Source organism: Eptesicus fuscus, chromosome 9, assembly GCF_027574615.1.
Source record: "Eptesicus fuscus isolate TK198812 chromosome 9, DD_ASM_mEF_20220401, whole genome shotgun sequence".
Taxonomy (NCBI): domain Eukaryota; kingdom Metazoa; phylum Chordata; class Mammalia; order Chiroptera; family Vespertilionidae; genus Eptesicus; species Eptesicus fuscus.
This window is the reverse complement of record NC_072481.1, coordinates 49,826,149-49,839,521: the sequence shown is the minus strand read 5'-3', so window position 1 is coordinate 49,839,521 and position 13,373 is coordinate 49,826,149. Positions and strand designations below refer to the sequence as shown.

At 39.2% G+C, this 13,373-nt stretch overlaps 1 protein-coding gene across 1 annotated transcript in view; it reads right to left on the bottom strand.

The window, feature by feature from the left end:
• LRRC7 (leucine rich repeat containing 7) overlaps positions 1-13,373 on the bottom strand; it is a 478,750-nt gene that overhangs the window by 66,908 nt on the left and 398,469 nt on the right. Inside the window, exons 19-22 of the mRNA XM_008139425.3 lie at positions 11,630-11,741; positions 11,235-11,415; positions 8,181-9,861; positions 4,253-4,393 (exon numbers count right to left, since the gene is read on the bottom strand). Of these exons, the coding sequence (XP_008137647.3) occupies positions 4,253-4,393; positions 8,181-9,861; positions 11,235-11,415; positions 11,630-11,741 (2,115 nt within the window). The remainder of the gene's footprint in view (positions 1-4,252; positions 4,394-8,180; positions 9,862-11,234; positions 11,416-11,629; positions 11,742-13,373) is intronic.

Here is a 13,373-nt window from a genome sequence, read left to right as displayed (position 1 = left end):
TCAATAAAGTCTATTCTTTATTCTTCTTCTATCAAAATATTTATTCTACCATTAATCTGGATAATAAAAATGGTAGTTTGAATTGACATTTTACAATACAGTTGACCCTTGAACAACACATGGTTAGGGGTGCCGATTCCTTTGCAGTCGAAAATCCACATATACCTTTTAACTTCCCCAAAACTTAATTACTAATAGCCTACTGTTGACCGGTAACCTTACTGATAACACAAATAGTTGATTAACACATATTTTGTATGTTATATGTATTATATATTGTATTTGTACAATAAAGTAAGCTAGAATAAATAAAATGTTATTAAGAAAATCATAAGAGAAAATACATTCACAATATTTACTGAAAAAGATCCATATATAAGTGGACCTGTACACATCAAACCCATGTTGTACAGGGTCAACTGTATTATATTTCTCTCTGATAACATAACATTTCAAGACAATAGCTAAGTTCAATTACAACAGAACACATCCGAAGAAGCACATAGAACCATTAATAACATCATAGAAAGTTGCCTTAAATGCTTTTTGGAGCGGCAGTAAATAAAAAAAATGAGTAAATGAATGAATGAATGAATAAATAAGTAGATAGAAAATATAAAAGCTTCTAATTTAATAGATGATTTATGTCTTAAATGCTCTGATCATAAGTATCATTACTTTTTTTAGGAAATTGGAATAATCATTAATAAATGAGAATATTAAAGAAAATTAAATTTATTAAACTAATGTTGTTATACTTATTCACATTCTTTTAATATCTTGAGGCTCCGTAAAATTAAATTAGAAAATGTAATTTACTGTTTATCATATGGAAAGTCTATATTTAGCTTGTAATTCATCAAAAATGTGCACTACTAAACCTAGCATAGAAAAATATGAAAGTGGAACTACTCAAAACACATAGCAAAATCTGGGAGAGTCTTCCCTTTCTGTCCACATAAATATTCATTGTGTAAATACTTATCAAGTACAGAGTCTTCAATCTTCATTCACAAATAGTTACATCCTTTCATTAATTTACTACAAATTTATTTAAAGAAAGTTGAGAAGAAAACACAAACAACTAGATATGTTTTGGCAAACTAAAAAAAAACCCAAACCAAAAAAGAAGTAATGTGCTGGGTCAGGATCTCAACTTACACAAATGGCACCTTTCTGTCAATTATCCAAATGGAGCTGGTGGGGAAGGTAGGAATCACAAAAAGGCCCACTGCTCTGGGTGCATAACTCACAAAAAGACAGTCTCAGGTGAGGGAGGAAATACACAAAGGTGCCCTTCCTCTAATTACCAGAGGTAAGACTTGGCAAGCGGGGAGCATGGGAAAAGTCTGGATTTCAGCCCCTGACTGTCCCCTTGGGAGGGCACGGCCACACAAAAGTATGCTGCACCTTTATTTCCCTTGCTTAACTTGTAATATGTGAAAAACATTAATTTAGATTCCTTAGGATACTTCATTCATTTTTTCTAGCACCTAAATAGAGATGGCTAATATCATTCAGAAATTTTATGAATAAAGATAGTGCCAGCGTATCCACAGGAGAATGGACAGCTTTGTCAATTTTCTCTGCTGAAAAATGCGTGTTTATAAATTGACCTTATTTTGTAGTTTAGTGAAATTCTTGTGGCCAACAAATATTTAGGGGCTGCAAAGAAATTGTAGATATATGATATTAATTTTTATGATCTTAAGAGGCAAGACAAAAGTGTTGAAATGGATTCTTATGCATTTGTAAATCAAAGGAAAATCATTTTTGTCCATCTCCTTTCCTGTAGAAAAGAGTTCAGGGAAAGTGAGCCTCAAGCATGGAATCAGCAACAACGGTCAGTGGATCCAAGAAGGGGGATTCTGAGAGTCTGCCTCTTAAGAGTGATGATGGGAAAGCCTGGCAGAAAAAACAGACAGATTTTCTAATTAAGGAAGCTCTGCAGAACAGATGTACCTGCCCAAAGGTGAAGAGGCAGAGAATTAGACTGGAATCCATGGGAGGAAGCAGAGGCTGGAGGCGTCTCAAAAGTGAGTAAGCGCCACCAGTGTCACATATGATGGAGTTCCTGCAGTGGCGGCAGGGTAGGTAGGAAAGTTGTCCCAGATGCCTAAAGGCCTAAAGTCTAGACACCTTAAACTGATACTTTGGGGTCATGAAATCTTTTGGTGGTAATAGAATACTTGCCCTGCCTGTGTTACTTTTCCATCCCCTGCCTTGTCTCTCTCTCTTTCTCTCTTTGTGTGGATAATGCAATGTTGACGATAATTCATTTTCAGATGGAGTCTTGCAATAACTGAATTATTCTTGATTTGCAGTTTAATGTAGCTTCCAAAGAGAATTCCTTTAGGTCATCTCTGTGCCCAATGGAGGAAGGTTGAAGAGTCTCTAAATATTATAACTCTGGAATATTTCTGTTATAGATCATCCTAAAACTATAGAAATCATAATGAATCCATTCTCTAGGGTACCCCAAACAACATCAGAAAATTAATATAACAATAGAGAGGTACCTAAATTATATTTGGAGATAATCTAGACATTCCGAAAGAGTGCTTCAAAATATATTACCATTTTTTAGCACTAAATATATCTGTATTATTCTATAGAGTGATAAGTAAATAGGGCTTAAAAACAAGGCAGAATCAGGAGCTATTTATATGGTATAACTTTAAAGAATTCAAGTAATAGCTTCCTTCATACGAAGACCTCTCTAATCTCACTGAATTTTGAAATTCGGTCATTTTAGTTTAAGGGTTTCATTTCTATTACTTGTCAAGCCCTCCAGGAAAGGTGCCTATTAAAATTGTGACATCTCCTCTATTACTTAGTGCAAATAAGTTTCAAGGCCTTTTGGAAAACTGGTTTCCTTGAGGCCGAGGATGAGAGCCTTGGGCGTGTGAGAGAACACGAAGAACAGGCTCCATAAAAGCTGGAGCTCCAGCAAAAAGGGCCTTTGCAGATAGTGGTATGTAGAAGCCGACTTGTATTAGCTCAGGAGAACCATCTGTACTCAAGCCCCAGTTCTGAGTTCAGTGGTGTTATGTTAGTACTTTGAAACTGACTGTAGAGGAATTATTTATATCACTGACATTGGCAAACATCGCAAATCATGGCCATGTTTTTCTCCCTGGAGAGGAAGTTACTTACACACCACTAGTCCTGCAACAGGAGACCAAGGACAAACAATATTCAAAGGTTCTTAATTTAGTTAGGTGTGTTTTTCAAAGTGATGATACATTTGTGAATATAAATATCTCTTTGATTTTATCTCTCTACTCATAGTGGGAAGCAAACAGTCCAGAGGTAGAGACTGTTTTTAAGACTAATTTGACAATAAAACCTGAATTTGAGGTCTTTTGACCCTTATTTTGCTAGGATGGGAGTTTGTTCCATATGGTCATTAATTTTATTAGGAGGCTACTGTCACTCTGTTATCCCCACTTTGCATCGCATTTTCCCCCTAAAAAGTTACTAGGCTAATGACTATATTTACAATAAAGTGTTAGTGACATATTGTGTAAAAATGACTCATTAGTATCCATCAAAATGTAACCAAGACAGAAGGCATTAATCAATTTAAACAGGTAAAATGTACATTCTCAGTTTTGCTTGAATAAAGTGAGCAGAAATGTTCCTTTGCCAATGGACATGTTTCATCTTACAGTGTATTCTCTTTCAAATGAGCCTACATTTTCTTTTATTAGCCGAGGTTGAGTAACAATTTGTTGGGGAAGCCACAAACTTGTTTCTCGTGTTTTACTTCTGTGTAATATTTCCTGCAGGGGAAACAGGCTGAAAAAGCACTTAGAGGTATTGACCACTTAATTTCCATTCCAATTTAGGACTCTGTCTTTTCCAAAAGAATGAACAGAAATCCAGTTATAATTTTTAGCTCTGTTCTTAGAATGAGGCTATCTAAAAAAAAAAAAAAAAAAAAAAGATAGGTATGAAAAAAGAAAGAAGAAAATGAATAACATGAAAAATGAGCCTTAAAGCAACACAAAAAGCCATGTACCTGCTCAATCCAAAAAGCAAAGCTGTAAAGCAGGAACCTGACAATCAGTCTAGCTCCAAATATTCACTTAGCAGCTAAGAAGAGTTCAGGCTGTACATTGTTTGCCCTTGTGCTTTAGGGACCCGTGAGAGTCTATAAGCAGGACTGTATGCACAGCCTAAACACAGTAAGTAAGCAAACTGTAATGGGCTTTGGTATGCTGACACATGTAGGGCAGTCCATACTTACTTTCTGAAGAGGTAGTTCTTGTAGATCAAATTTAGACTTAGTCTGCAAGTTTAAAGTCATGCTTCTGCCTGCATGCATTGCTGAAATACCTCCATAGGGCAGCATGCCAAGGTTAACTGTGTTGTGTTTGTAAGCAGCATTCTGAGTAGAGGAGATAATCATGTGACAGGGTGTGAACACATGCTCAACAAACTGATTATAACATGAACATGTTTCAATTTATCACATTTAACTTTAAGCGAGCAAACAGTAACTTTCTTTTCAAAACATGCACTCGATCAGACAGAAGCAAACAGTAAACAGTGTTAGTTATGCACATAATGAGTACCATCCGAAACTACAGAAAAGACAGAAAGCCGAGATACAGTCTGTTTTATATTTGCTGCTAACTCAAAGGCATAAAATCTATCTCGCATATCATGATAGCAGTGATTTTGGACAGATGTGGTTTATCTGTGGAAGTCTATTAATTAAAAAAATTTAAACAGTAAGGTCAGTAAACTTTTGTCAGCTGCAAATCTCATGGTGTCTTTCACATTATGAGTTCATCACACACAAAAGACAAATACTAGCTTCAGATCCTGCCTTAAAACTGATGCACTCAATGTTACAGCCAAAATCAGTTTATTTTATTTCTCAGTTTATAGGCTTAATTACAGCAACTCAGAAAAAGAGCTGGTCAAAAGCTCATTCAATTTGAATTTATAGATTAATTTAGTCAAACTAGTCAAATAACTTGTATGAGGATCCAAATACTCTAACTTTTTTATTTCTTAAAAATTACTTTTTAATTGGAGAAGTTTCATTATGAAACTAAAGGAATTATGATTTGAACTATTAGTGCTACTTATATACTACACCTAAATAACACTTGAAAACTAGTATTATTTTAATTGTGGCTACCCTTCTAAAGTTATTCCAAGTGTCTGATAGTTAATTTTTTCTACAGAACTTCATTTAAAAAAATTAAGACATTTTGGATGCCTGGTCATCAAATAGTTTTCATCGGTACAATCTCTACTTTCCACTTATAATGGAAATGTAATAACTCAGTATTTGATCCTTTAGGTAATTCTCTTATTTTGAAAATAAATATCTACAGAAGTTAACTTAGTATCCTTTTAAAAAACTGAACACTAACAGTAGACAGCTACTCTACTCTAGGACATTATTTGCAAAGCAATGGTTTTTAGCATCAGAGTTTCACTGACCAATAAGATTTGTTAGGGATTTTTGATTGTCTTATCCAGAGTTTCTTCATTGTCACTATGCCAAAATTGAAAAGGATGCTGAACAGTTCAGTCTAACCCTTAGACTAAAATCACCCCATCCAGTGCTCTATCAGCTCCTCTAGAAGGGCAGCAGTCTTAGACACATGGGCTCAGGTTTTAATTTCTCTCAGTCACAGTGGGGCTCTGTGGTGCAAGCTTGAGCCTTAAGGTTAAACTAGAGGAAAAAACGGGCATCTTGTATCCAGGGTTGTACCCGGAGCTGCCTCTCCAAGTACCGACCGAGAGCTTTAACCAATATCATGTTGGTCTGTTAAGCTTATCGGAGCTTAAAGGCAGTTCTGTTTTATGAGGACTGGACAAAGATCTTATAGTTTCCAATGTAACTATTTGATTTCCAGGGTTCAAATTGCTCAATTAAATTTTACTAGGAAAGAAGCATAGCATGTCTCTGGTACAATCTGACTTTGGACAGAATGTTCAGTAGCACAGCTATGTCAAAACTAGTTTTAGGCAACACATCTGTGCTGAATTCATCTTGTTGAGTAGCTGAGAAATTTTAAGTACGATACAGCCTGAAAAGCTCAGTACGTCAATTGAGAGGAAGAAGAAATCTTATTTGGAAAAAATTAGAGGAAGAGCTTCTAGGATTCAATGGCTTGAAGCAATTCTCTAAAGCAATTTAATGTCAGAATTAAAGGAGAAGCTATTAACACACATTGACGTTGCTCTGAAAAATGAAAGACACTAATAAAATGATAACCAAACAAGGGATACATGGAGGCTAATTAAAAAGGGAGGTGCTGTCCTAGCAATGGGAAATATATGAGTTAACTTTTATGTTTCTGGACTCTGGGACAGGCAGGGCCTCCAGACTTCTGGGGATCCAAACCCCCCTCCCACAGTCTTATCTTCCTCCTTCCAAATTCCTACTCCAGTTAGAGGAGTCACCTACTTGTCAGTAGCACTGATCAAAGGAGAGAAACCGTTTAGCTGGGAAACCAGTAAATGAATGATGGTATCAAATGTTCAGGGTTTGCTTTTCTTTTTTTATGCTTTGTTTCCACTCAGTCCTCTGCTGCCTCAAATTACTAGTCATTGTACATATGCTCTGAAAAGCTTCTTATAACCTTTCTTGACTAGTTCATCTTACCCTTTTACGTATGGTCGTGTCTACACGAGGCCAGAGTTTCCAAACTGTACTGTATTATTTGGCCCCAAATTTTTCGCCCTCCAAGTTATCTGTCTACATGGAGGGTATAACTCGAGGTAAGGCATGGTGACAACTGACCAGGTGTCTCCCACTGACAGCCAGTCATGAGGCTTTGATGAGCTCCCTTCAATGGGACTGAGCACACCTATTTGAAACAGACATTCTGATGAAATACTTGGCAAAGCAGAACCAATTTCCACAGTGAGAAACTAACACCCACACCCACACTTATTAGTTCACTCTGTCCCTAAAAATGATTGTTTTCTTGTCATGTAGACACGACCTACAAACAATATAATTATTTAGAAAAAGTACACCTGAAAACACAAAATTCAAGGTTAAGGAAATATATATGATAAATGCAGTGACCTGTGCTTTCAGTAGGACACCAAATAAAATAATAAAAGTATTGACTGAAAGACTCCAATGGTGTATTATTACCCATATTCCCAATTTACACTGAAGCTTTTAAACCTACAAAATGAGAAAAGGCCCTGTTTTCACAAAAAAAAAGAGCTTTTTTTTTTTTTTTTTTTTTTTTGCAGGGCACACAAAGGCCTCTACACCAAAGCCAGAAAGGACGCCCCATAATGATGGTCACTGGTCACAGTTCTAGAAAATGAATGACCAGATTCCTCTTAAAGAGAAACAATAGGCAACAAAAAATAATTCTAGGGTTTATACATTTTTTAAAATGTATAAATAATTATGCATTCCATGCTTCGCTGTAACTTAATTTTTTATCTGAAATGGTATTCATTTCCTTTTTTTGCTGCAATATACACACTAATTTGTACATTTGTAGTCTTTATAAAGACTTCATCTATTTCTGTTGTCTGTAGTATGATTCGAATTTAAACATTTCTTTCTATATAAAGACTGCCATTCTAAATGGCGGGATTTTTATTAAATAAAATAACATGTAGGAGGGCATGTCTCCTTGTTTTATTTTTTCTGTTTCTTGTTGGGAAGATTATTACTCCTTTGAAGTAATAACTTTAGTAGTCCCATAGCGGTAACTATATGCAAATTTTATAAACAAATCAGACCTGACTTTAATAAAAGTGTGTCCATGCAGAAAGGGGCAAAATACTCACTTTTTTTTTTTAATGGATTCAATAAAAATCATACTCTTTAGGTCACCAGAGAACAGTTTTGTGCCTTCGGAGAGACAATTTGCCTTAATGGCTGGAAAGTGACTGAAGCACCATCCCGTATAATCCAGTGAAATTCTTTCTTGCTAACAACATTCAGGCTAGATTTGATGAACGACTCACCTACAGGTTATGGACTCTCCCCAAGAGCATTAAACAACATCCATGAAAAACTATAATTGACCAATTCCCCGCAAGATAAAGGTAAAACAAAAATGCTGACCATCTATTCATCCATGTAGTTCATGCGTCACTACACGGACTTTAGAAATGCCGGTAAAAGAAAACTAAAGGCAGGAAGGGATATTCTTACAGAGAAATGCCAGACATACCCTGTCTAACCTTCTAGCTTCTATATGTCTAAGCAGCTGTTGTCTCCAGTCTGCAGGCATTTTACCACAGCTCTCCTCTCCCTTCACAGGAGTGGGCCTCGTCTTTATATCACTGTTATCTGATGGCTTGTCATAGTTACCCAAGTTATAGTCAGATGGTATTTTTTCCAAAAGAGCTGCCATAGTAGGCCTAGCTGAAACTGGCCTGGTTTGGGAGGCACCGTAACTCTCTGTACTGTAGCTTCTTGCCGACAGTGGCCTCCTCTGGGTAAGGTTTTTAACTGGAAAACTTCCCGCCTGAGCTTTCACTTCTTGATATGAAGGGTGTTCGTCTTCATACCTGCCATTCCTTTTCAGGAACTGGGGCTCAGTCACGGAAACGCTGCCCTGGCGATCCAGACCGCCCCTATACGGAGGCCTGCCGTACCTATCGCTCGGAGGCAGCTCGTGCGGTTCACTGACCCTCCTAAACATGGCCATTTCGGCGGCGCTCACCAGGGAGTCGGCTCTTCGCAAGAAGCCTGCCCTGGCCCCTTGGCTGGCAAACGGGGCGTTGAGCACAGCGTCCTCGTGGACGGACGGCTGGGAAAAGGAGAACATCTGCTCCACGGGCGGGTACCCTCGGTACGCGCGCGGGCTGACCAGGTCCTTGGCGAGGCTCCTGCCGGGCTGCGGCAGGTACTCGGCGGCGGGGGCGCCGTGCTGAAACGGGGGCGGCAGCCTCTTCTCGGCTTTCACTTCCACCGCGCCTTGGGGATTGAAGCTCTGGTCAAACTGGTAGACTTTCTTGGTCACGGAGGCCTTGGGTGGTTGAGGCCCCTTGCCGCCCCCGTACGTGAGCATCTCGTCGTCCAGCATCGGGACGGACTGGCTGCGGGACATACTGGGCACGCCGTGCTCCGGTCCCAACAGCTTGTCCGGCCGCTCGTGGCTTCCTAAGGGGTCCCCCCCGGCGGCGTAGTTCTCCAGGGGTATGTTGTAGACCTTGTACGCCCCAATGTCGATCTCGTCGATGCTCTGCGACTTTTTGAATTTGCTGGACTTGATGTCCCTCAGGAGCGGGGAAAGCCTCTCGGTGCTCTTGCTGATGGGGATGCCCTTCGAGGCGTCCGGGCGGCCGTGGATTTGAGAAAAGAGGCCCCGGTTGGGGTTGGCCTCGTGGTACTCCCACGGCAGCCCCGGGGAAAAGGGGCTGGGTATTTCCACCGAGTCCTTCATGTGGTCCTTCCTTTCAGGCAGCGGGCTGGTGGTGGGGGTGGTCTCGAGCTTGGAAGGGAAAGCGGTCCTGTCTTCAAAGGGGCTCGGCGTCCTGGTCCAGTTCTGCCAAGGGTTGGGAGGAGGCACTTCCGCTTCCGGCGTGTGTCTGTTGGCGGCCTGCTGCTCCAGCTCCAGCGGCACGCCCACAATCCTGTCCTGCCGGATCAGGGGCCTGCGCCCGTGAGCGGGCGCGTTTCTCGATTTGGAGCCCAGGAGAGCGTTGCTGCTGGCGTTCTCGCCGCCGGCGGCTTCCTCGGCGACGAACCCCGTGTTATCGTAGTGCGAGCCGTCAGTCCAGTTGTCGGTGAAGCTGTCGCTCATCGGCAGCCGGTCAGGGCGCTGGGGCAGATTCCCCGGGGGAACGGCCTCCCGCTGGCTGAGTAATGGCTTGGAGTCAAGAGGCTGTGGGAAAGGTGGTGCGATCCTGTGAAGACAACGGGGAGGGGTATGAAGATGGGTCCTTGCCAGAAAGGGAACAGGCGGCCTAGAACGCCACCGTCCTTTGTTGAACGGCTCATGCACCCATGCCTCTCTTATGATTAAGACCTCACTACCATGTCACGTCCAAAGAAATCCACCCTTTATCCTGCTCTGACTTTAATTTCTTCCTAGTAATCAACAACTTCTAACATATTATATATTTTAGTTATCTATCCTGTTGTGTATTATCTTGTGTTCTCTGTTAGAATATAAACTTATGAGGGCAGAGGCTTTTTATTTTCTCTTCAGGTTGAGTGGCTTTAGCATATCATTAGCATATTATGCTTTGATTGGTTGAACCGCTGACCAGTCAACCGGACACTTAGCATATTAGGCTTTTATTATATAGGATGACTCTTTTTGATCATTGGTATGTTCATATCAGTGACCACAGTATGTCTAGAAGATGCTCATTTTTTAAAAACCATTTGCACAATAATAATATTGAATTATATATCTTTTATCAGTGAGCAAAAGACTTTTAAGTGTTTTTGCTAATGAAGAAAGTACCTAAATTAATCTCAGCTTATGGAAAAAAATAATGAATTTATAAGAAGTTAAGAGTTAATATTATCATGGCATCAGTGAATAGAAAGTTATTTATTAATTACCAAACAATTTATGGCCAATAGTAGTGATTTTATCAGTAAAATATGAATGAAAGTCATTGTTTAGTTGTAGCATATGATAATTTTTATTTGCTATTTGTAGTGTAAAACAGCAACAAATTACAAAACAAGGAATCAGAGCTGGGCAAATACTACCTCATTGAGTCCCTTTATTGCGGTCTGTGGCTTTAGTTGTTTTCATGTGTAAAATGGAGATAATATAGAGTAGGATCCATTTTGGAAAGATTAAATACTTTCACCTATATTCTAACTTTTCCAGGTAGTGATAAAATGATGATGATGATAATGATGATAGAAATGAAAAATTTACTGAACATTTATTGAACATTACACTAGGCATATAAGGGCTTTGCATATATCTTGCTTTAATCCATAACACCATTATGGGTGGTGAAATGCCTACATCAATATAATAAGTATTGGGAAAAAATTTTTGTTTAAAAATTTTTGCTCTATCATCTCAACCTGCTATTAATCCATAATCTCTCCCTTACACAATGGCTTTGCTTTATACAGTGGATTCAAGGTGCTCTTGGAAATCCCAGGGGCCTCCATTTACTTGCCTGCGCCTTCTATTTTCTATGTCACTCATGTGCTGATACAATTCCAAAGCTAAGATGACTTCATTTTAATAAGTTGCTGAAGATAAGCATTTGGGAACAGAAAAGAAGGAATTCTGAAAACACACCTGTTACCCCACAAAGAATTATGTACTGCATCTTTAGCTGTTGGCTGCAAGGACCCCACTTTAACCCGGGCGTTAGAGGATCCTGAGGAAGCCTGGGAGGGCGAGTAGTCTGAGTAAGTGCCTGAGGAAACACTGTTATTCAGACAGTGAGTTTTGTCAACTTCAGACTCATCAGTTGATTCTGAAATGTAAAAGGAAAATATTATAATGCTCTGAACACAGACAATTATAAACACAGAAAAGTAAGGATAAAAACAGATAGCATATCGATAAATGTTAGAAGTATATAATTGTAAAGTTTTTCTATAGACTATGGTGTATCATAATTTACAATTGGTGATTCATCATGCACATGCATTTGTGGCATATTTTACACATCAGGTTCACAATGTTACCTTTTTTGTCCTTCCCTAGCAGAACAAGTTTGGGTGGGTACAGAGGGGTCTCAGCTAATGAAGGGTGAAGCTCCCCAATCCTCATATCATTAGCTGGATGAACAAAAGAATCCTGAGAGATATAATAATATAGGACAAGGAAAGTAAACATTTAAAACAATGGTTAACCAAGATGGCAATATTTTATTTGGTTCAGATTTAAAGATGGGGTTCTAAAACTTAAATCCCTGTGGAGCACTGGGAGTAGTGAATCCAATGTATCTCTAAGGTAAGCCCTAATTTTTTTCTAATTTAAATGAGTACATTTATTCATCAGACATTTGTTGAATGCTGTTTATATGCCTGACACTGTGCAAAGAACTGTAGAGGTTCCAAAGAAAGACAAGATGTCACCCATACCGCTGGGAATTTATAATCTAGTTGGGGAGATGAGATATAACTCATTATAGCACAGGATTCAATTATGATAAGCCTTATATGAGTAATATGATGCATATAATATAGGCCATATAGGAGTTCTAAAGGGAAAATGTCGTAAGAGTTTTAAAAAGAAAGTGTATCACTGATTAACTGGAATTATTTTGAATCCTTAGCTATATTAATGCAAAACTGGGTCCTCTAAGTCTTGCTTTTACCACCAATCTCTCTTTTAATTCCTACTGTTTCCCAAGTGATCCCAATTTCTTTCATTCTATCATGCTTTGTTCCTAAGCTTTCTCATATCAGTCTAGCCTGCTAAATCTTCATTCTAAATCCATTCATTGAGTGTAATGAGCAATATTAGCATGAGAATAGAACTTTATAATGACAATTTAACATGTAAAAAATCCGTAAGTTTACAACTTCTATAATTCAAATTATTATTCCCAGGTAACTAGGTAGTGGTAGAGAATTAGAGAAGACAAAAATACCAAATTCTCACTTTTTTCTACATATAAAAAATGGCTTGTTTATGTATCTACTGATGTAAATTTATGCACAGCAGTTACGTTTATGCCTATTGTCCCTTAATCTTTAGGTTAATTTGAAATAAAAAAATAATTTTCAGATTTATTTTTATTTATTAGTACTTGCTAGTTTGGGACATTAATGTAACATATTTAGAAATATTTTATTAATTCAGAGAAAGAATATACTTGAGGACAAAAATATAAAAAAATACGATGGGTCCTGTCTGATAATTAATCTGTGAGTAATGATCAGATAGAAGCTCTTATTATAAACTAGAGGCCCAGTGCATAAAAATTCGTGCACTCAGGGCATCCCTTAGCCCAGCCTGTGCCCTCTCACAGTCCGGGAGTCCTTAGGGGGTGGGGGTGGGGGTGTCTGACTGGCAGCTTAGGCCCACTCCCTGGGGGATTGGGCCTAAGCTGGCAGTCAGACATCCCTCTGGCAGCCTGGGAGTCCTCAGGGGATGTCCAACTAATGGCTTAGGGCTCTGGGGAGCAGGCCTAAGCCATTAGTCGGACATCCTTAGCGCTGCCGTGGAGGCAGGAGAGGCTCCCTCCACGTCTGCTGTGCTGGCCAGCCAGGAGCTGGCTTCTGGCTGAGTGGCGCTCCCCCTGTGGAAGCGCACCGACCACCAGGAGGCAGCTCCTGCATTGAGTGTCTGCCCCCTGGTGGTCAGTGTGCATCATTGCGACCAGTTGTTTTCCAGCTTTTCCACCTTTAGGGTTAATTTGCATATTACCCTTTTATTATTTAGGATGTTAAGGTTTCCATAGTGACAGGCTTAGGGCTTCGG